The sequence below is a fragment of the Suncus etruscus genome, chromosome 5 (genome assembly GCF_024139225.1).
Source record: "Suncus etruscus isolate mSunEtr1 chromosome 5, mSunEtr1.pri.cur, whole genome shotgun sequence".
NCBI classification, from domain to species: Eukaryota; Metazoa; Chordata; class Mammalia; order Eulipotyphla; family Soricidae; genus Suncus; species Suncus etruscus.
Genome location: NC_064852.1, coordinates 15429305 through 15450716, shown reverse-complemented (window position 1 = coordinate 15450716; position 21412 = coordinate 15429305). Strand labels below are relative to the sequence as shown.

Genomic DNA, 21412 nt, shown 5'->3' with positions numbered 1-21412 from the left:
TTCCTTCACCCAGCAAATAGTGAATACTGCCAACTGCCAACACTGGCCACTGAGCACCACTGCCTTCAGGAAGTCCTCTCTGATGTACCCACAGAGACATTTCCAGTAGCCCAGTAAAGATTTATCTTTGCTGTTTAACTTCTCTGGGAAAAATGGGGATAGAAGCAAGCAGACAATTTGCTGATGCTTAAGCACCAGTGCTCAATAAATGCCTAGGAGGAGCCTGCACTCTCTGATATGACTCAAGACAGGCGAAGTTTTTCCATCTTTCAGAGTGGCTGAGTCAAGAGGCTGGAAAATCAGCAGCAGAGAAATGGACCCAAGTACACTGCCAGGATGCTGAGAGGATAATAGGGGGGTTGGGGTGGGGGAGCCCAATCAATGGCCATCCATCTTTGTGATGTTTGTCTACGTTTAAATATATATCCAGGGAGCCAGAGAGATAGCAGAGCAGTAGGGCATTTGCCTTGCATGTGGCCGACCTGGGAGGGACCCGGTTCAATCTCTGATATCCCATATGGTCCCCCAGTCTGCCAGGGGGCAATTTCTGAGTGTAGAGCCAGGAGTAACCCCTGAGCACTACTAGGTATGGCCCCAAAACTAATAAATAAATAAAAGTTAAAAAAAATCTACATCTGGGCCCGGAGAGATAGCACAGCGGCATTTGCCTTGCAAGCAGCCGATCCAGGACCAAAGTTGGTTGGTTCCAATCCCGGTGTCCCATATGGTCCCCCGTGCCTGCCAGGAGCTATTTCTGAGCAGACAGCCAGGAGTAACCCCTGAGCACCGCTGGGTGTGGCCCAAAAACCAAAAAAAAAAAAAAAAATCTACATCTGGGCAGGTGCATGAAAGGATCATATAAGTCACATTAAGTCTCCAGCAGCCGGCCCTCCCTGGAGACTATGTACTGCACAGGAGCAGGAGGCATGGAAACCTGTGATGTCATCACATCAGGGCCAGCCACCTTCTAAGACCTGGCAGTGCTGCCCAGAGAGTGAGACGGACAGGAAGGTAACTGTATGTGCACTTCCCATGTGCCCTTTTGAGGCCTGACAGTCTGGGATTGGTGAGATCTGTGTGAGTGTCTGGCCCTTGCTCAAAGCACAGGTGCTCAGGAAAGAAAAGTAAAGCCATGAGTTGGGGCCAGGCCTAGCACGAACTCTGTGTAGATGGCCAGGAGGTGGGGACCTCATATTGCCACTGACCACAGTCCCCTTGGCTGGAGCCTAGAAGGGAGAACTGGGGAATGGGAAGGTCTGTAGGATAGGGGATGGAACTGCTGTTCTGAGATCCTGAGAGCCAAGAGGTTGGCATCTGTACCCACATCTGTCCTATGTCTAGCGAAGGACTGTCCCAATGTGGGGATATCAAAGGGGAAACAGTTCAGGGAAGAAAAGCCCAAAGTGCAGCCTTCTCACCTGCTACCTCTTCAAGCCTTCTTGGGCCTTTTGCTCACCCATGGCCTCAGTCACGTCCAGTACCTGAAACTGGCTTTTTTTTTCTCTTTCTCTAGAAATGTGGCTTTTCTTTATTTAGGGCTAGTTTTGGGGGCTTATACCTGGGGCTACTCCCAACTCAGTGCTCAGGGATCACTTCCGACAGTGTCTGGAGACCTGGCCCTCAGAGCCCTCTCACCAAAGTCCCCTAATCTGTTTTTGGTTTTGTTTATTTGTTTTGGGGCCACACTTGGCTGTGCTCAGGGGTTACTCTTGGCTCTGAGCTCAAGAATTACTCCTGATCAGCTCAGGGGATGTCAAGGATCTAACCGTGGTCTGTTGTATGCAAGGCAAGAGCAGTCCCCGCTGTACTATAGCTCCAGCCCCCCCTCCCCTAACTTCTGATACCACAAACAGGCTTCGGGGCTCTGAATTTGTCTGAGGAGTGGGCAGGGATTGTAACAAACTTGAAGGCAGTGGTTCTTCTTGATTAAACATCCCTTGAGTGGGAACGAGCTGCTCCCTATAGCCTCAGGAAAACCTTCTGACTCAGGATCTGAGAATTCTAAGTTTTCCCTCCAGCAAGTCCCACACTCCTTAGGAAGTGCCCAGAAAGCACTAGAACAGGAAGGAGACTTACCTTTCGTTTTCCAATGACTTCAGAATCTCAGAGCTTTTCTTTTGCCTGGGGAGGAAAGTGGAGAAGGTAGGTGCGCTGGTCAGCAGCAGGCCAAATCCCAACAGAACTGACATGGCCCCTTCTCTGTGGGGAGGCCTGAGTGCCTTTCCTCACCAGGGAAGCAGGAACATGGGCTAGGGTGGGGGGATGGCCCAGTTTGTGGGTGAGTGAACTGGAAAATAAGAGGCACACAACAGGGGCCAGGGACATCCAGGAGTTAGGGGTGTGTGTCCAGCACACTAACAGACCCAAGGTCATCACATGACCCCTCCTGCAGCGAAACACCACAATAGTTAGAGCGGCACTGTGTCACAGGGTCCCAGCACTGAACTGAGAGGCCCAGTGGCCTTTTATCGCTGGGAGTCGCCCCAACCTCCTTGAGCATTGCTTGGCGCTGACCGTCACCTCTAAAACAAGAAGCACCCAGCATGTGAGGCATCCTGGCTCCCCTGGGCAGTGAGAGTGTACAAGGGGGCTTGGAGTCATGTTGTTGCTGCATATCAGGGAGCACGTGACAGGGGGGTGTAGGAAGGAGTGCTAGGAGTGATGTTATGGCTGTTTCTTGGGCCAGAGAAATAGCAAAGCAGAAGGACATTCGCCTTGCACGGGGTCAACAGGGATGGACTGGGTTCTATCCCCAGCATCCCATATGGTGCGAGCTAGGAGTAACCCCTGTGCACTGCTGAGTGTGACCCATAAACCAAAAAAAAAAAAAAAAAAAAAAAAAAGGCTGTTTCTCAAGTCCTGACCAGGGAGCCCAGGAAGTTGGCAGTTCTCACTCAGGGTGGGAGAGTGGCCTAGCTAGTTACAGGAGGCTTTGGAACCCAAAGAAAGAAGAGGTGATTCTTTTTTGGGGGGTGTGTCTTGGGCCACATCTGGTGGTACTCAGGGGTTACTCCTGGCAGGCTCAAGGGGATACATATGGGATGTCAGGGATCAAACCTGGGCTGGCTACATGCAAAGCACATGCCCTCCCAGCTGTGCTATCGCTCCAGCCCCAGGAGGCGATTCTAACTAACGGCTTGGTCCTCTCTGTCCTTGGGTAAGCTGAGAGACACCCTAAAGACAGCCCGATGTAGCCAGCCTGGTGGTGGTCTTGTCAGGGGTTGCCAGTGGCCATGACAGACGGGGCCCTGAGGATGGACTTGGGTAATGTAGAGCCAGGAGGTGCCCCTCATCCCCACACCAGGGCTGCCTTAGCAGCCTGACCTCTGGTTCTCCTGCAGGAGCCTCTGGATCCGGCCTGAGATGTCCAACTCTGTCTGCTTGAGCTGCTCCTGCAGTCGCTGGCGCTCGGCATCTAGATAGCGCTGGCGCTCACTCAGGCCCTGCTCCAGCCGTGACTGCTCCTGTGCAGGGGTGGGGGCATGTGTGATGGGGCGAGCAGGGTCTGGGTACTTATCCCCCCATCCTGCCAGTGACCATAGCCCAGATCCTTCTCCTGAGGACTCTGGGATCCATTGCACCTGGTTGTAGGCGATGCCAGAGGTCCAGCTCACTCTCTGCTCATCCTCCTTCTGACTCAGCAGAAGTGGGGTGCCACCACCACCCACCCCGAATCCCTAGCCACAGCTGTACCTCCTTGACTGTCTGTAGGATCTCATCCTTCTGATTGTGGCTCTGCAGAAGGAGTTGTGCGTGTTCGCGCTGCCCGAGCTCCAGGTGCCGCTCAAACTCCAGCTTCTGCAGCATCTTCTGCTCCTGGAACAAACATGGTGGAGCCTGGTGACCACAGGCACCTGGGCTGGGAAGCTGGACCTACCTGCCCTGCCCCCCTGCCAGGGGCTGACCACCCTGGCCCAGATCAGAACTGGTTCCTATGGGCAAGGTCCCTATTTTGTTCTGCTGTTGAGTAGACAAGCCTTTCCACCCACCGTGGCCATGCAGGGATCTGGGGAGGCAGTGGGCAAAGAGGCCAGGGTTTCCTGACCCAGAAGGACTTGTCTCCTCAATTCTTTTAGAAATGGTTAGCTTTTTCAGGAGATGAGAGAGCAGCGAGAAGCAGAACCTTACCTTCTTCTTCTCGTAGTCAGAGAACCTGTTCTGGGGGCAGAGGACAGAGGTCAGAGGGCACTGGGTTCTTATTGGCTGAATATCCCCAACCAGACCTCCCTGCCAACACCAGTACTACTAGAACAAGGGTACAAGGGGGATATGAGGTCTGAGCCATGCACAGGCTTGTTGGTAGCTTCAGGCAGGTGTTGAGTTGCAGGAACCCCCCTAAAAGTACAACATGCCCCGTCACCATTCTTCTCCCCAACACACACACCCCATTCCTGCTCTCTGGTGTCTCTTCCTGCACCAAAGATAATAGGATCATGCTCTAGCCTGTCTCCTGCTGTGTCCTATTCACGGCTCCACCCAGAGATGACAGGGCAAGAGCTGCTCTCCCTTGGGGTCTGGAGGGTCCTCTGCCTCAGTCTGTTCCCCTTATATCTTACTTTAGGGCCTCCCTGGTCTCCCTATCACATGGAAACTGCAGCCACCATTTCTCCAGAAGCTTCTTGCCATGCTGTGGGTGCCGAGAAGGCTGGGCCCTGCCTATCTGTTTACATTTCTGACAAACACTGTCAGCTTTTGCCCCCAGCTCAGGGCCATCAGGCCATCTTCGTTCCCAGATGCCAGCAAAGAGAAATGATTCCTGGGTCCTCTGCCCATTTGTTCTGTTCTGTAAAAGTTCCATTGGGCATTCTTGAGCCTGTAATTTTTTCCCCTAATGGGACAGTGTTCTGCTGCCATTCCTTTAAAATGCTCTTAACAGGGTCAGCCTGCTGGTGATTTATCAGAAAAAGGAGTTACAGAGCTTTCAGGAATAGAAACCACCCCAACTTTCCTGGACAGAGTGAGTAGCAGGAGTTGGAAGTGGACAGAAGTCCAACGCACTCAGAAGCCCCATGCACTCAGGGCCCTGAGGGGAAACCCCCAGCCTAGAACCTCCCACATCCCTCTATTCTGCTTGACTCAGCTGGTGCATTCCACTCTTGAGACACCACGGATCAACTTGCCATGCACCATTTTTCTCCAGGATTCTCTCCTCCCTCAGTAACAGGACTTTACTTCACTATAAGCCAAGGGTCTCAAACTCGAGGCCCGCGGGCCATTTGTGACCCTCCGTACAACATTTTGTGGCCCGCGGCCAGCCTTCAAATATTGCAGTATTTGCGATTATTCACTTACCGAATAATCGCAATAAAAATCGCATTAGTAAGGAAAAAAAATCGCATTAAACATTCGCATACCCCGAGCAGTTCCGTTCGGGGTATGCAAATGTTTAATGTGATTTTTGCGATTTTTTTCTTACTAATGCGATTTTTTATTGCGAATATTCGGTAAGCGAAATCCCTTATGCAGCCCTGCCTCACCCCAACTTTGCCTCCTGCGGCCCCTAGGTAAATTGAGTTTGAGACCCGTGCTATAAACAAACCAGAGCTCCTGGGGCTCAGGGGTGGAGGGGCTCGTGACAGTGGGATGTGCCACTCTGGTCTCCCAAGCCTCTATGCTAAGGGACTGGAGAGGCAGTACAGTGGGCTGATGGTCAATATGGGTTAAATTCCTGAGCACTGAACCAGGAGTAAGCCCTGAGCACTGCTGGATGTGGCTCAAAACACAAGTATCTAGATCTGAGGGACTGAGAAGTAAATCTGGTGATGGAGGAAATCCTCAGGCTGCAGGAGACAGACAAAGACACAGACAGGCAAAGAGACAGACAGACACACACACACACACACACACACACACACACACACACCCTCAAGCTGTAGGAGACAGACAAAGAGACACACACAGACACAGACAGACAGACACCCCGGTAGTACCTTACCTGCCACTCTAGCTCCTCCTGTGAGAATCTCTCCAGGAGCCCATCAGGGCAGTCCCTGCAGCTCTCAGCTCCGTCCCGCTCTAGCACAGGCAGCAGGTACTGGGAAGGAGGGTAGTAGTCCAGGCCTGACTCTGCAAGACACGGATTCGAGCTGCCCATGGGGGCCTCACCCAGACTTCCACTCCCCATGTCCCACCCCAGCCATTCAGCCCCATTTCCCTCTGCCAGAGACGGAACCCTTCTGTGGCCCAAGAACGTGAGTAGTGGGTGTGCCCCCTGCTCTCCAGGCCTGGATGAGAATGAGGGGATGGAAAAACCTGAAGCTGATGGAGCAAACTGGATTCAAGACCCACCATCACCTACAATTTCCTGTATGACCCCAAGAAAGATGCTTGCCCTCTCTGAGCTTCCAGCGGTGCAGTGTGAAAGGGGTCAGGCCCTTCACCCCTCCACTGGACCCGCTTTTTCCTTGCAACTCTGAGACACTCTTTATATATTGCACTTAGTAGGCCCGGACCTGTCAAAGATGTGGCAACTCTCTTCTCCCAGAAAGTTAACTAGTCTTTTTCACTTTGATGGTGATTTATTTCCAAGGTAGAGGAGTTGTAGGTTTTTAGATAGTCAAAATACTTATAGACAGGGCCGGAGTAATAGCACAGCGGTAAGAGATTTGCCTTGCACATGGCTGACATGAGACAGACCCAAGTTCGATACCCGGCATCCCATATGGTCCCCTGAGCCTGCCAGGAGTAACTCAGCATAGAGCCAGGAGTAATCCCTGAGCTCTGCTGGGTGTGACCCAAAAAGCAAACAAACAAAAAATATTAATAGGTAGTTTGTAGGTAATAGCAAAACATCTGGGGAGATAGTACAGGGCTTAAAGGGTTGGCTGGCCTTGCACCCCACAGACCTTGGTTTAAATCCCTAGGAACCACATATGGTTCCCCTGACCACAGCCAGAGGGCACCCGACACAGAGCCAGGAAGAGCCATTGAGCACAACAACTACCTGTGGCCCCAACACAAAACAAAACGAAAACAGCCAGAACAGCATGTATATAAAATATTCAGGGGCTGGAATGATAGTAGAACGGGTAAGGTATGTTCCTTGAATGGGGCTAACTGGGGTTTGGTCCCTGGCACCACATATGGTCCCCCAAGTCATGCCTGGAGTGATCCATGAGCTCAGAGCCAGAAGTAAGTCCTGAGCACTGCCAGGTGTGCCCAACCCTCTTAAAAACAGAGATTTATATAGTCAAGGAAATGACAGTCAAATCATCGTAGGCTCATTTGTTTAGCAGATTGACAGACTTTTAAGGGGGTTGTTATTTTGGGCTTACTCCTGGCTCTGCAATCAGGACTCACTCCTGGTGGTGCTCAAGGGGATGTTATGGGATACCAGAGATCAAACCCAGTGGTCAAGGGCAAGGCAAACAACTACCTTCCAGCTGTACTAACACTCTGTCTCCTCTTGGTACTTTAAGTACCACAGGTACTCAGATATGTGCAGCCACTCCACACAGAGCTTCGGTGTGCCAGGGGCAGGACTCCTTTCTCTGCCCACATCCTCCTCCCCTGCCCGTGTCGCCCTTCTCTGCTGCACTTTTGGTCAGCGAGGCTGGGCCCCATGACTTCCTGCTGTTGTCAGTGTCTCACACTGCCTGGCCCGCCTCCAGTTGGGGCTCTGCGGATGGCGCTTGGGCACAGCTAACGTCTGCGGTTGTGCACCAGGGAGTGAGTATTCACCCCGGCATGGAGCTGAGGGGATGTTGGCTCTGAGCAGTATAGACAACAATTTTGAAGAGATGCTTTGACTCCCTTCACCTGCAGGGCATAGCATTTGATGTTCGATTCCTGGTATGGGCAGTTTTAACTGTGGCCATTGCAGTGGGTGAATTTAGGCCAGGCTTCCTTTGCTGACTGAATTTCTGCTCCCTAATGCCTGAGAGGATGCACATGCTCTGGACACCCCTACCATCTGGATGTGCTCCTGGAAAACCCACCTGAGCTGCTTCCTAAAGATCTGAGGGTGTCCCTCAGGCCACAATAAGTGCTGTCGGTGTCCTTCCTCTCCCCAAAGACACCACCGGCCACAGTCAGTGGTCAAAAAGGCCTCAGTCAGCAGCCAGAAAGGCCGCAGTCTCCCACTCTGTCCTACTCAGGTCCCCTCACTAATTAGGTCCTGGCTCCTACCAAGGTCTCAGAGGTGGCGGGCTGAGGGAAAATGATGCCTCTCTCCTTCCTGGCCTTCCGGCCAGGGACCCTGACTTTGCCTTCTGCTCCTGCTGTATCACTCCATCAAGCTCACTCTGTGGACATTCTTGAGAATGGACCTAATGACCAGCCACTCCTAGGGTCACATCCTCGCAAAACCCCCTTTTCTTGCCTGCAACTCAGGGGGCTCTGTGGGAAACAGCCCGGGCGCGCTCAGCCTCAGACTGTTGCTCTTTCTTTTGCTGAGGGATACTATTCATCAGGTGCTCCCTGGCACAACCTGGTGCTCCCTGGCACTCAGCCTCTCTCTCATTCTGCTTCCCAGCCCCCACCTCTTGGGCCCTTCACATATCCCCCTTCTATCAAGCACCCCTCCTCTCTCCCCAGTCATCCCTTCAGCTTCTCTGGGCTGAGCTGCATTTGCAGACTACCCTCCCCTGAGTCAGGAGCCCCCTCTTTGAGGGGTACAAACCCCTGAAGGCCCCCTGAGAGTCCTTTTCTCCTTACACCCAGAGCTCTGAGCAGCAGGTGCTGTGGCCTGTCTGCCTTGTGCTCCTGGCCTGGCCTGGCCTGGCCAGCGAGGGGCAGGCCACAGGCTGAGTCCCTGAGAGGAAGCAGGAGCCTGGCTTCACCTCTGCAGAGGAACTGCTGAATGGCCGCGGTGCCAGCACTGCACACCTCCTGTGGGGGGTACACCATGGACGAGGCGTCGAGGCTCAGGGTCTGCAGACAAGGGGACCCACATTAGCCGTGTCTTTCACATCTCTGCTCAGCACAGGGAAGCCCCCAACATGGTGGCTGACTGAGTTCACTGTCTCATTGCCTCACTATCTCTTCTGTTCAGTGCCACCTAGAAGCTAGTTCTCACTCTCTCTTCTCTCTTTCTCTCTCTCTCTCTTTCTCTCTCTCTCTCTCTCTCTCTCTCTCTTTCTCTCTCTCACTCTCTCTCACTCTTGCTCTCAGAAGCTAGTTTTTTTCTCTCTCTCTCCTCTCTCCTTTCTCTCTCTCTCCACCAGCCCTCAGCCTGGAATCCTAGGAAGGGCCCGCCTGCTTTCTCCTCAGTCTGCTTTGCCTGTGTCAGACCTTCCTGGTGCTGGCTCCACACGGAGGATGGGAGGCTACAGGGCCCCATGATGAAGTCCCCATGATGCTCTGGGCCCTGAATCCTGCTACCGACCCCACCATACACATGGGTCCAGCACCTTCTGCCTGGCCCACTCCTATGTCATGAGGAACCCTTGCTTGGGGTGTCCCACAGCATACTCGGCTGAGACAGGCATCTTGCGTTGAGGGGTTACCCTGTCAGAGCACTGAGTTTTTCTCTGGGGGCAGCAAGCACATGTCCTGAAGTGTGACAGGGCTGTCCAGGGACGGCAGGTCAGAGACACCCGCAGGGCTTTGCTTTTACCTCCAGGGTTCGGACGTGCGCCAGCATTTGCGGTAACCGCTGCACCTCGTTTTCGCTGATGTCCAGAGTCCGCAGGCTGCGAAGTTCCCCCAGGGTGTCGGGCAGCTCCTTCAGCCTGTTGTCTGGAAAGATTCCAAGGGCAGCGCTCACCACCCCAAGGCCCCACTGACCCCTCACAAGGAAGCTGTGGGGTTCTGATCCTGAAGCACCTGCCAGACTCTAAGAAGTGTCCGAAGCTCTGGAATGATGCATATGAGGGGGCCCAAGTTCTCACCAATCACTCTACCCTGACTTCCCTGCCTAGGCCCTGGGAAGAGCCAGGGAATGAGTGAATTTCCACACAGAAGCCTCAGCCCTGAGCCCAGCCTGGAAGTGGCATGTGGGGCACAGTGGGGCAGCTTACAGAGGCTGTCAGGGGCTGGGGACACAGAACATGGGGACACAGGACTCAGAGACTTGGGCCTCTGGTGGAGCCTTGTCTTGGGTCAATCATTGTTGTGCTTTGAGGTCTGGAGCATGTCACTCCTAAAAGTGTCTCTGAGATCTGCCTGTCCTACGGGCAAGGGACACCCTGGGGACGGCTGCTCTTGTGCCCACACTCCACAGGAAGTGGACCCTGTGGCTGCCACCTGGCACAGCCAGGAGTGGAGCCAGGCCATACTGACGAGCCTCCTACCTTTCACATTGAGGGTCTGGAGCTGGGCCAGGTGCCCAATGGAGCGCGGGAGTGATGTCAGTTGGTTTTTTTCCACATTTAATACCTAAAGAAGCAAGGAAACAATGTGAGAAACCAGACTCCACAGTCAGGGAAAACATGTCCCTTCCTCTCCTTCCAGCAGGCTCTGAAGAAGTGTGGGTCACTATGCACCCATTGGCAAGATGGGAATATTGAGGCTCAGCCTGAAGAAGTCAAGTAGACTTGAGTAAGGTGTCAAGTAGATGGAATAAGGTGTCAAATAGACAGAGTACGGTGTCTGTCTAGCATGTAGCTGACCTGGGGTCAAGCCTCAGCAACCCAGATGATCCTCGAGTACTGACAGGAGTGATCCCTGAGTACAGAACTAGAAGTAACTTGTGAGCACTGCTGGGTATGACTCCAAAAAAAAACAAAAAAAAAAAAAAAGAAAAATAAACATGAGAGGCTGGAGCAATAGTACAGCAGGTATGTTACCTGCCCTGCATGCAAGTAACCAGGCTCAATTCTTGGAACAGCATATGGTCCTCTAAGCCCCACCAGGAGCGATCCCTGAGCAGTCAGGAGTACACCCTGAGCACACCAGGAATACATATATACATGTGTATAGATGGTTCCCAGAGATCCTAACCAAAGTATTCACTGTACACTGTTCCTGCCTGTGTTCTCTGTGGCTGATAAGGTATGGCTACCCCTCTGGACCTAGGTCACCCTCTCTGGGCCATGGCCACCCCTCTGAACCTCAGCATTCTTTCCTGAAACATGCCACACCCACCCTGCACGGCAAGATCATCCCTTCAATCTGTCCCCAAGGAGAATCCCTTGGGTGATAATTTCCCACTGGGACCTCAGGGCCTTACCTGCAAGGCTGTCAGCTGCCCTAGATCATCTGGAAGGACTGTCAGCTGGTTGTCATGAAGATCCAGGACCTGGGGGAAAAGCAAGTCCAATCTAGGCTCACTCCATTTCCCAGCCTGGGGCTTTAGGCTCCTGAGAGACCAAGGCCAGACACTCCCCCCAAGCTGCCTTGGTGTTAAAACGAGGCACACCCTGCCTTTCTTCCTCAACAAAACAGTCTAAGTTTAGCTCATTCCCTTGTGCAAGTGCCTGATCGCTTCACCTCGCTTCCTTTTGCCAATTACTACTTGCGGGGGGGGGGGGGGGCAGAGAGATAGCACAGCGGTAGGGCATTTACCTTCCAAGCAGCTGATTTGAACAGATGGTGGTTTGAACCCCAGCATCCCATATGGTACCCCATGCCTGCCAGGAACAACTTCTGAGCGCAGAGCCAGGAGTAACCCCTGAGTACCACTGGGTGTGACCCAAAAAAGCTACTTGCATTGTCCAGTAAAATCATCAACTCTACAATTGGATGCTTGGATACGCAGGTTTCCAAAAGAAATACTCCGCATAGGGCTCTGGCATACTAGGCCTCAACTATTCACTCTCCACAAGTTTACATCATACTGCGTCCAACTGGGCCAGAGTAAGAGCACAGAGGACAGGCTGACTCAAGGTTCTATCCTGCATTCCATGTGGATGCCCAAGAACTGCCAGGAATAACTCCTGAGTGCAGAAACAGGAGTAACGGGGCCAGAGCGGTGGTGAAAGCGGTAGGGCATTTGCCTTGCACGCGGCTGATCTAGGATGGGCCTCGATTCAATCCCCTGGCGTCCCCCGAACCAGGAGTGATTTCTGAGTGCATAGCCAGGAGTAACCCCTGAGCCTCACCAGGTGTGGCCCAAAAGAAGAAAAAAAAAAAAAGAAAGAAAAAAGAAAAATAAAAAGAAACAGGAGTAACCCCTGAGTACCACTGGGTATGGCCAAAGAAAACAGAAAATTGGGCCAGAGTGATTGTTCAGTGGGAAGGGCACTGGCCCTGCACATGGCCAACTCAAGTTCAATCCCTGGTATTCCATATCATTTCCTGAACCCACTAGGAGTGAAATAAATCCTAAACATTGCTGGGTGTGGCTAAAAAATAAATAATAAAAAACATACACACCTGCTGCACCCTTATACATATAGACACACACATACACACAGAGAACACAAACACACACTGAATAAAGACACTAAAAGTTCTACTCTCGGCCCGGAGAGATAGCACAGCGGCGTTTGCCTTGCAAGCAGCCGATCCAGGACCAAAGGTGGTTGGTTCGAATCCCGGTGTCCCATATGGTCCCCCGTGCTGCCAGGAGCTATTTCTGAGCAGACAGCCAGGAGTAACCCCTGAGCACCGCTGGGTGTGGCCCCCCCCCCCAAAAAAAAAAGTTCTACTCTCCTCAGTGTACTATCATGCTGCCTCTGCTTGAAATCTCTTTTTCCAGCTCAGATTCATGGGGGACACTCTGGACACCCCTCAGATGTATGAGGACAGTCCCGTATCTTTTCTAGAGGGGCTGAGCCTGGCAAGGGGCCCTGCAGACCTCATACCACAACCCCACAGTGGCCAATGAACTGATTCCCTCTGGTTGGGGCCCACGAATCTCTGCTAATTCCTCTGTTGTGCATGAAGCTTCCCTACCCACACAGACTAGGGCAGGGCCTGTGCTTGATTCTCTGGGGAACCCCTACCCCCAACTGCACACAGAAAGTGTCCAATAAATCAAGTTAAGACCAAGGCCAAGTTCTGCATTAGGCACTAACTGTCACAGAGGCGTTCGGTGGCCAGGAACCCGGAGTCCTGGCTTTAGGCCCCAGCATACCTTGATGGTTGCAAGGCTCAGGAGGCTGCAGGATTTCGGGAGCAAAGTGCTGAGGTGATTCGTGTGGACAATTAGCACCTGTAGGGAAAAGGGTCATTCCAACAATGAGTTCGTTTTGATTCTTATTTTCGGGGGGCTACAACTAGAAGGGCTTAGGGGTTATTCCTGGCTCTGTGTTCAGAGATCACTCCTGATAGGGAACCATCTCTGATACCAGGGACAGAATATGGGTTGGCTGTCTGCAAGGTAAGAGCCCTCCCACTGTGCTACTGCTCTGGCTCCTTGGAGAATGAGTTTGATTTTTTTTGGGGGGGTCACACCCGGCAGCGCTCAGGGGTTACTCCTGGCTCTACGCTCAGAAATGGCTCCTGACAGGCTCAGGGGACCATATGGGATGCCGGGATTCAAACCAACATCTTTCTGCATGCAAGACAAATGCCCTGCCTCCATGCTATCTCTCCAACCCCAAGAATGAGTTTGAAAGGCAGGATGCTGAGTTCTGAGTTTTGCCAGCCTCCACCCACCTGTCCTTGCTCTCCCAGGCACTATCCCGGGGGGATCAGGGCCCTGAATGGGAGATGAGGACCTGAGAGGCTGGAGGCTAAAGAACTAACTCAGGGGTGGCGAACATGCAGCTCTCAAGCCGCATGCGGCTCCCGGCCAAAATGAATGCGGCTCTTTGCCTCATCATTTTGTATACTGTGGCTCTTTGCCAAGTTTGGATTTTGTTCTGCTGCTTCTGAGGAGGGACCTCTGAGGAGAGATCTCCAAGCACGGAGCCCTGCCCCCAGGCTGCATCCTCCCTCCCATCTCCCATCCCTCGAAAACAACTGCATGGGCCAGCGACCCGTGTGTCACATGTTGGGTCACATATTGCCGAGAGTTCTTAGTGTGAAGGAAGCAACACACCCTCACCATCATTGCAGGATTTTGACCCTCACTCAAAATGGCAGAATGCAATATGTGTTTAATAGATTATTGTTAAAATTAGATGCTTTTGTGTGAGTGTTTGTCTGTTTAGGCAGGTCACTGCGTGGTGTGGCTCTCTGACTCTCACAGTTTAAAATTCTGGCTCTTTGTGTCGAACTTGTTCGCCACCCCTGAACTAACTCCTTTCCTCTGGGTGGGGCAGGGCTCCATGAGCAGCCTTCCTTCCGTGAGTTGGGGAAACTGCTACAGGAGTGAGCGGGTGTTTGATGCTGAACCTACTCTCCTAGTCTTCTGAGGTCTGAAGAGAACGAGTGATTCCTGCCAGGGAGACAGCACCTAAAAGTCCTCCCTGACTGTCACCAGGCAGACACACAGTCCGACTCACCTTCTTCTGCAGAACCTTGCACGTTGCAAAGGCCCCATATGGAATCTAAAATGAGACAATGATACAGAGCATGGTCAGCCCTCCCTTGGCCAGGCAGGGATTTGTTCTGGGGAACCCCTGGGGAATGAGGCAAGAGAATAGGGTCCATGTGCTATTAAAACCCTCTTTTTTTTTTTTTTTTTTTTTAATAAACTCAGCGGCACTCAGGGGTTCTCCTGAATCTGTGCTCAGAAATCACTCCTGGCAGATTTGGGGGACCATATGGGATGTCAGGAATCCGACCCCGGTACCTCCCGGGTTGGCAGCGTGCAAGGCAAACGCCCTACCACTGTGCTATCTCTCTGACCCAGAACAGTTCTGAGCTTGGGGGAGTGGCACAAGGTTGGGGGTGTCTAGTTCACCTTCCCACATGAGTCCCCATGAGCTTTCCCATGAGCTCCCCCAAGAAGAGATAGACAAGGGCTCTGCAGTGGTCGGGAGTTCCCAACTCACCCAGCATCCTGGAATCCGTTAGCAAATTTTCTACTATGACTCCCGGAGGCCATGTTGAGATCTTTGCTAAAAGATCATGACCAAGGTTTTGGGAAAGAAAGAGGCCTAGACTGATGGCAGAGAGCACAGTGAGGGCCTGAGTCTGATTCCAACCCAGGAAGACCCATCATAGTGGGGTGTGTGGCCTGACTCTCTGGTTCAATTTACCTCTGAGAGTTCACACTTCGAGATGTCAAGAATGTCATCAGCCCCCGCTTCTTTGGCCTATGGATGAAAACAATGGAAGAAGGAGAAACATGTTTAAGAAGCTTTACAGAGAGGACAAGCCAGGCACAGACACAAGCAAAAGGTGAGAGAAACCGGAGCTGGTGCCATAGAGGGACCAAGAGCTAGTGTCGAGGAAGGCCAAGTCTCCCCACTTTAATAGGATTTACGGCCCAGGAAAAGGGGACAAAGGACCAGCGCCGAAGGGGGGCCCTTCCCCACTGACAGGAGTGTATCCCAAGCATCTGGATTCCATCTGGGGGAGCACGGGGGTGCACAGTGGGCACCTCTTACCAGACACATCTGGTATTCCAGGCGTTTCCGTGCCTCCTCACTGGGTTTCCTCTTGCGGAAGAAAAGCGGCATCTTGCTGGTCCCTGCCGTGTTATCTAAACCCCAGGGCAGAGGAGAACAGTCAGTGTCCCCCTCCCCAACCCAGTCTCTGGGATGGCTGGTACCGTGAGGCCAGAAACTGGGTCCCCTTGACCCTGAGTCCCGGCTTTGCTGCTTATTGACTAGACAAGAAGCAATGATTTGTGGGTGAAAGAGCCATCACTGTGTTTGCACCCCCACTGCCACAGACCCTTTGTGCCCCCCTTCCTCCTCCCTGTTAGATGGGGGCAGATGATCGGAAGATGTCTCTGAATCCTGAGATTCAGGCAGGAGGCACTTCCAGGTGGAAATACAGCAAGAGTAAGATGCTGTTCCTGACATGGCTTTAGCTAGCCACCTCCTGGGTTGGTGTTCCCTGACACCACAGTCCAAGGGATCTGGTGCGAAAGAAGAATCTGAAACACAGTCCTCAGCCACCCACACACTCTCACTAATAACCTATTGGCTCCCTGTCACATCAAAACCCCGACAATGTTGACGAAACTGCCTCTCCCAGTTCAGTGAAGATCTGGTTACACAGCTTGGACTGCAGCAAAGCCAGTCTGCATTCTGTTTGTTTCTGCACTGCGGCCACACCCAGTGATGCTCTGAACATCACATCTGGCGCTCAAAGGACCAAAAGGGATGCTGGGGCTAGAACCTAGAATGTGTCCACGCAAGGCGAGATTCCTACCCACAGTGCTATATCTGCCCCAACAAGACCCTAGAGCTTCTCACAGTTGGGATCCTGTGGCTGGGTGCCACACCCTGGGGCTCCGATGACATAAGATACTGAGACTGTAACGCAGAGCCAGCAGCCTGCCCTTTTCCTGTGGGTACCAGTGCCTGGTCTAATGCAAGGGCTTTGTCTGCTCATTTCCCTCTGCCTCAAGGTCCTTTCCTGTACGAGATAAACCAGCACCCAGGGACGTCATGGGAATAAAGCCAGCAGGGCACAGGGCTCATTCCAAAACAGCCACATAACACCGCACACCTGGCAATCAACATTCAGCGGCTCCGACAGCCTAATTGGGGGTGACAGACACCCAGTTCTGGGAAGCTCTGCCCTCTTAGCTGAGCTGTGAATCTGGGAAGCCACCAAGCCTTCCTTCAGAAGTGGCTAGCTCGGCCCTATATTGTCACCCACCTGCAGGCCAGGAAGGGGACGGATTTGAACACCGCCCTCTCCCGCAGCTCCCTGCAACAACTTCTCCACTAACCCCCTCCTTGCCTCCCATGCTGATCTCCTGGACTACCCTTCCCAAAGATCACCCCTTCCATCACCCTTCAAAAGACAAGTGTGTGCTTCCCCACCTGTTCCCAGCTAGCCCACCTCCATCCTGCTCCCCAGATCTCTCCGCTGGGGATAGGGGAGTCACACCCACCCTTCCCAGGCTGGTAGAAGGTACTCCACCTGACTCTGTGGTTGGGCAGCTGAACCCGCAGCCCGTCTTTCTGGTCAGCTGATCTTGGGCATGGTCGTGGGTAGTCGAGGCTGAGGTAGGATCCTGTTGGGACGCAGGTGTTGGGAACCCACCTCTTGGGGTCTTGCAGCCAGGATGACCAAGGGAGACACTGCAAAAAGCAGAAGCGATGATCAGAGCTGGGCTGAGTCCCAGCAAATTAGTTTCCAAAACTGGGTTGAGAGGAGAAAAAAAAAAAAGTTTCCAAAACTAAAATGCTCCAGCCAGGGATCCTGCAGGACCCCAATGGGAGGGCCCCTGGTGGGGGGCGGGGCTCTGGGATGGGAGTGACAGGGACCACCTGATGAGATAGGTGACCCTCACGAAAAGGGGTTCAGAGTGTAGGAACAGCCCAGTCTGATGCTCTCCCTCCGGCCTGGATCCCTGTTTGGCGAGCCCCCCAAAAGCCACAGCTCACCTCTCTGTACCCGATGTTCCCAGCCTGCCAGCAGGCCTGCCTGCTTGCCAGTAAGAAACATGGCCGCAAGGGCGTCGCTGGAAAATCTGGGCGGGGCCTGCAGTTCTCGCGAGATGAGATCTCGCGCTTTCCAGCCCTATATAAAGCACGGCCGGCGCCTCTTCCGGTCTCTCGGCTTGGAGGTGGGCAAGGTGCAACTTTTCTTCGGTCGTCCCGAATCCGGGTTCATCCGACACCATCCGCCTCCGCCATGCCGCCCAAGTTCGACCCCAACGAAGTCAAAGTCGGTGCGTGTTGTAGACGTGGCGGGCTTTGCGGGATGGAGCTTTTCCGTCCTGCCCAGCCCTGCTGGCTCGCGACGACCCTCGCCGGGGTTGCGTGGCGAGTGTCATCATCGGCCATGCTTTGCAGCTCAGCTCAGGCCTTCCGGGTCTGCGCGCGCAACTGTGCCTGAGTTCTGGTCAATTTCTTATTTTTTTATTTTTTTGGCCTCTGCTTTCCTCCCTGCGTGCAAATGGGTTGGAAATGGGCCGGTTGCACCTTAGGGTAAGGCTTGTTTGTCTCTGGGCTGGCTTGCAGCAGGGTTTCACCAGAGGGGTGGCCTGTCCCTTGAGGAGGCAGAGAAAGAGTATTCAGATTTACTTATAAATCAATCCAGTAAATGCGTCGTCGGATAAATCTCATTTATCCACACTGCAAAGTTCCACCGAGGTTCTAATGAAGCCTTTTTCCTCGCAGTCTACTTGAGATGCACCGGTGGGGAAGTTGGGGCCACGTCGGCCTTGGCCCCCAAGATCGGGCCTTTGGGTCTGGTAAGCCACTCCACGTGGGGAATAACTCGGAGGGATTTGGGTTTCAGTGAAAGGCACTTGGGCGCCTAGGGATGGGTTCTTTCATTCGCTTTAAAGGGTACCCCAGGTGTGGGGTGTGCAAGATTTGTGGCTTTGATAGCCCCGTTAGCAGTGAGATAAAGGGGGGGTGTCTTGGGGTTACGGTGGTGACACTGGACATTGTGTGACTATACCTTTATTGTTTTCAGTCTCCGAAAAAGGTCGGTGATGATATCGCCAAGGCCACTGGAGATTGGAAGGGCTTAAGGATCACAGTCAAGTTGACCATCCAGAACCGGCAGGCCCAGGTACTTAGACCAAGGGAACCACCTGAACTGGGCAGGGGGTGACTACATCCCGGGTAGCTTGGAAGGCTTTTGCATTTTTGGGTCACCCCAGGCAAGTTCAGGAGTTCATATGGGATGGCGGGGATTGAACTGGGGTCGGCCACGTGCAAGGCAAACACTTGATCAGTGTGCTATCTCCTGACCCGGAAAGGCTTTTCCTAGCCTATAAAGTGAACCCAGGGCCAGTGTGTGTGGGTTCAGATATTTCGGTCCTGTATTTCCCTGATGACCTGAGTTTTGGTGGGTGGGATCGTGTGGGTTGACCTCATCCTCTTCTGCAGATCGAGGTGGTGCCTTCTGCCTCTGCGCTCATCATCAAAGCCCTCAAGGAGCCTCCCCGAGACAGGAAGAAGCAAAAGAATAGTGAGTACCTCTGGGTGTTTGGAAAGTAGCTGTTGGAACTGGTGGGGATGCTTGGGGCTCCACCGGGCTGGTGATCAGGCTTTCTGGGCACTTAACTAGGCCCCAGGACCATTGCTCCTTTTAGCCCCTGGAAGGCCTGAGATCTGCAGACAGCCTCAGCCACCCGCCACTGTGCCTGATCCTCCTCTGTAGGCTGGTGCAATCCAGTGGTGAGCTGAGAGTAACCCCAGCTTAGGAAACAGGGTTGTCCTACATGTGGATGACTCTGTGCCGAGAGCATGGGAACATACAGAAACTGCCAGGAGGGGTGGTCTAGGGTCACTCCTGGTGGTGGCTTGGGACAAACCTGCCCTTCTTGCCCACAGTCAAACACAGCGGCAATATCACTTTCGATGAGATTGTCAACATCGCCCGCCAGATGAGGCACCGGTCTTTAGCCCGAGAGCTCTCTGGTAAGAGCATTGTTGGGGGCTGTTTTACCTTGGAATGACATGAAGCCTTATGAGGGGCATTGGATTTTTCCCCTGGTTCTCCAGGGGAACTTTGCATAGTTTGTGTAAAAGGAAATGAGTTCTGGGTTTGGGCCAAAGGAAAAGGGACAGGTGTTAATGTTCCCTTCCACACATTTCTAATTCCAGGCACTATTAAGGAGATCCTGGGCACAGCCCAGTCTGTAGGCTGCAACGTTGATGGCCGTCACCCTCACGACATCATTGATGACATCAACAGTGGTGCTGTAGAATGCCCAGCGGTAAGTGGGGCCTGCTTTAAGCCTAATGTGTTCCTGGAGGGTTCTGGAAATGTCCAGAAGTGGGTGGGGATAGGGGGAAATGATCTTTACTTTTGTACTAATTGGGATTCACTCTTTTATTCCAGAGTTAAGAAGTCCCAAGAAATGCTTCAATAAAGTATTTGCTGAAAGATGAGTTTTGCAAGTGACTCTTTACTGGGGAAAGGCCTTTCTGGGACCAAGCATGTCTGTTGGGGTCAGGGGCAGAACCTTGGCCTGAGCCAACAGTGCTCAGATGCATCACAAATTGCCTGTTGAGGGCCCGGAGAGATAGCACACCGGCGGCGTTTGCCTTGCAAGCAGCCGGTCCAGGACCAAAGGTGGTTGGTTTGAATCCCGGTGTCCCATATGGTCCCCGTGCCTGCCAGGAGCTATTTCTGAGCAGACAGCCAGGAGTAACCCCTGAGCGCCGCCGGGTGTGGCCCCCCCCCAAAAAAAAAAAAACATTGCCTGTTCTTTGGCCAGAGTATTACATGAGGTCCAAACTAGTAACATGTTACCATTGGGGTCCATTTGTCCTCTTAGTTGTTCCCTTTGACACAGCAGCTATTTTGTGATTGATAACCTTGTGACTGCCATGAAGATCTATTTGGGTAAAAATAAAGTTGGAAAAGGAATTCTAGGACCCACTATTGGAATGCCTTTGGCTTCATACCATTTGGCCAGATGGGCACTGACAAGAATGGGATCCCAGGAGCCATAGCAGTTGGAAGCGAAAGATAAGACAAGGGCAGAAAGACTAATCAGCTAACTGAAAAAGCAAAGATTTTTTAGGGGTGGGTGTTGGGGAAGGTTTGAAATACGGCTAACATCCAGTGGTGCTCCTGAAAGTGCACTCAGGGACCCTATGAGATGCCAGTAACAACTGGATGGGGTCATTTGCAAGGCGGTGTCCTACGCACTGGGAAGATCCCAAGCACAGATTCAGGACAGCCCCATGCTTGGACTTCTGGTCATGCGCTCATCCGCCCCGCTTCGCCGGACCTCGGTTTCCCAGAAGCCCCCGGTGTCTCCCAGCTTCTGGTTGTGGCTCTAGGACTCGTTTCCCATCATGCCTTGTGGCACCCGCCCCGGGACTGGGCGAGCCAAAGGGTACTTGGCTGCGAGTCGTGGGTTCGATGCCCAGTTCCCCTTCTGAGAGGGTGAAGGAGCTACAGACTGCTACCCTGCATTTTTTTTTTTTTTACTTTTTGCGTCACACCCGGCGGTGCTCAGGGGTTACTCCTGGCTGTCTGCTCAGATATAGCTCCTGGCAGGCACAGGGGACCATATGGGACACCGGGATTCGAACCAACCACCTTTAGTCCTGGATCGGCTGCTTGCAAGGCAAATGCCGCTGTGCTATCTCTCCGGGCCCTGCTACCCTGCATTTAGTTTGGAGTTCCTCACGGCTCTATTGGGAAGAGTAAACAGATGAGTTAACTGGGGTCTGAAGCCATAGTGCAGCAGGGAGGGCGCTTACCTTGCACGAGGCCTACCCGGGTTCAACCTCCAGCATCCCATAGGGTCCCCCAGAGCCCGCCAGGAGTGATCCCCTGAGTGTAGAGGTCAGGAGTATTCCCTGAGGGCCTTTGGGTGTGCCCCCCCCCCAGCAAAATAAAAAATGTGGGCCCGGAGAGATAGCACAGCGGCGGTTGCCTTGCAAGCAGCCGATCCAGGACCAAAGGTGATTGGTTTGAATCCCGGTGTCCCGTATGGTCCCCGGTGCCTGCCAGGAGCTATTTCTGAGCAGACAGCCAGGAATAACCCCTGAGCAACGCAGGTGTGGCCCCCAAAAAAACCAAAAATAAATAAATAAAA

At 53.0% G+C, this 21412-nt stretch overlaps 2 protein-coding genes and 1 non-coding gene across 8 annotated transcripts in view; 2 read left to right on the top strand and 1 right to left on the bottom strand.

Moving 5' to 3' along the window:
• The window catches only part of LRSAM1 (leucine rich repeat and sterile alpha motif containing 1), a 32325-nt gene extending 15006 nt beyond the window's left edge, over positions 1–17319 (bottom strand). For 3 of the 6 annotated variants that reach the window (XR_007495905.1, XR_007495907.1, XR_007495906.1), the window contains exons 1-14: positions 16816–17033; positions 15324–15418; positions 14973–15029; positions 14274–14318; positions 12959–13036; positions 11111–11179; positions 10233–10317; positions 9557–9678; positions 8781–8871; positions 5936–6066; positions 4129–4158; positions 3694–3816; positions 3325–3464; positions 2077–2121 (exon numbers count right to left, since the gene is read on the bottom strand). Coding sequence is in view for 3 of the 6 variants with exons in the window: in XM_049774139.1 (XP_049630096.1) it covers positions 2077–2121; positions 3325–3464; positions 3694–3816; positions 4129–4158; positions 5936–6066; positions 8781–8871; positions 9557–9678; positions 10233–10317; positions 11111–11179; positions 12959–13036; positions 14274–14318; positions 14973–15029; positions 15324–15395 (1088 nt within the window). In the remaining 3 variants the exon portion in view is untranslated. Of the gene's footprint in view, positions 1–2076; positions 2122–3324; positions 3465–3693; positions 3817–4128; positions 4159–5935; positions 6067–8780; positions 8872–9556; positions 9679–10232; positions 10318–11110; positions 11180–12958; positions 13037–14273; positions 14319–14972; positions 15030–15323; positions 15419–16815; positions 17034–17282 lie in introns of those variants that run through there. The other 3 variants (XM_049774139.1, XM_049774141.1, XM_049774140.1) reach the window with 3 other exon arrangements.
• Positions 17320–17451: 132 nt separating this feature from the next.
• On the top strand, positions 17452–19743 carry RPL12 (ribosomal protein L12). The gene is made up of 7 exons (XM_049774220.1): positions 17452–17569; positions 18021–18094; positions 18322–18420; positions 18741–18822; positions 19188–19274; positions 19461–19573; positions 19699–19743. The coding sequence occupies exons 1-7, from the start codon at positions 17533–17535 to the stop codon at positions 19702–19704; spliced, it is 498 nt and encodes a 165-aa protein (XP_049630177.1). The 5' UTR covers positions 17452–17532; the 3' UTR covers positions 19705–19743.
• On the top strand, positions 18985–19112 carry LOC126009961 (small nucleolar RNA SNORA65). The gene has a single exon (XR_007496111.1). It is a non-coding gene; the product is annotated as a small nucleolar RNA SNORA65 (small nucleolar RNA).
• Positions 19744–21412: the final 1669 nt, after the last annotated feature.

Coding starts and splice junctions, on each gene's coding strand:
- RPL12 (XM_049774220.1), top strand. CDS start 17,533: ATGCCGCCCAAGTTCGACCCCAACGAAGTCAAAGTCG. Junction 17,570..18,020: donor CCCCAACGAAGTCAAAGTCG/GTGCGTGTTGTA, acceptor TTTTCCTCGCAG/TCTACTTGAGATGCACCGGT. Junction 19,275..19,460: donor TTTAGCCCGAGAGCTCTCTG/GTAAGAGCATTG, acceptor TTCTAATTCCAG/GCACTATTAAGGAGATCCTG.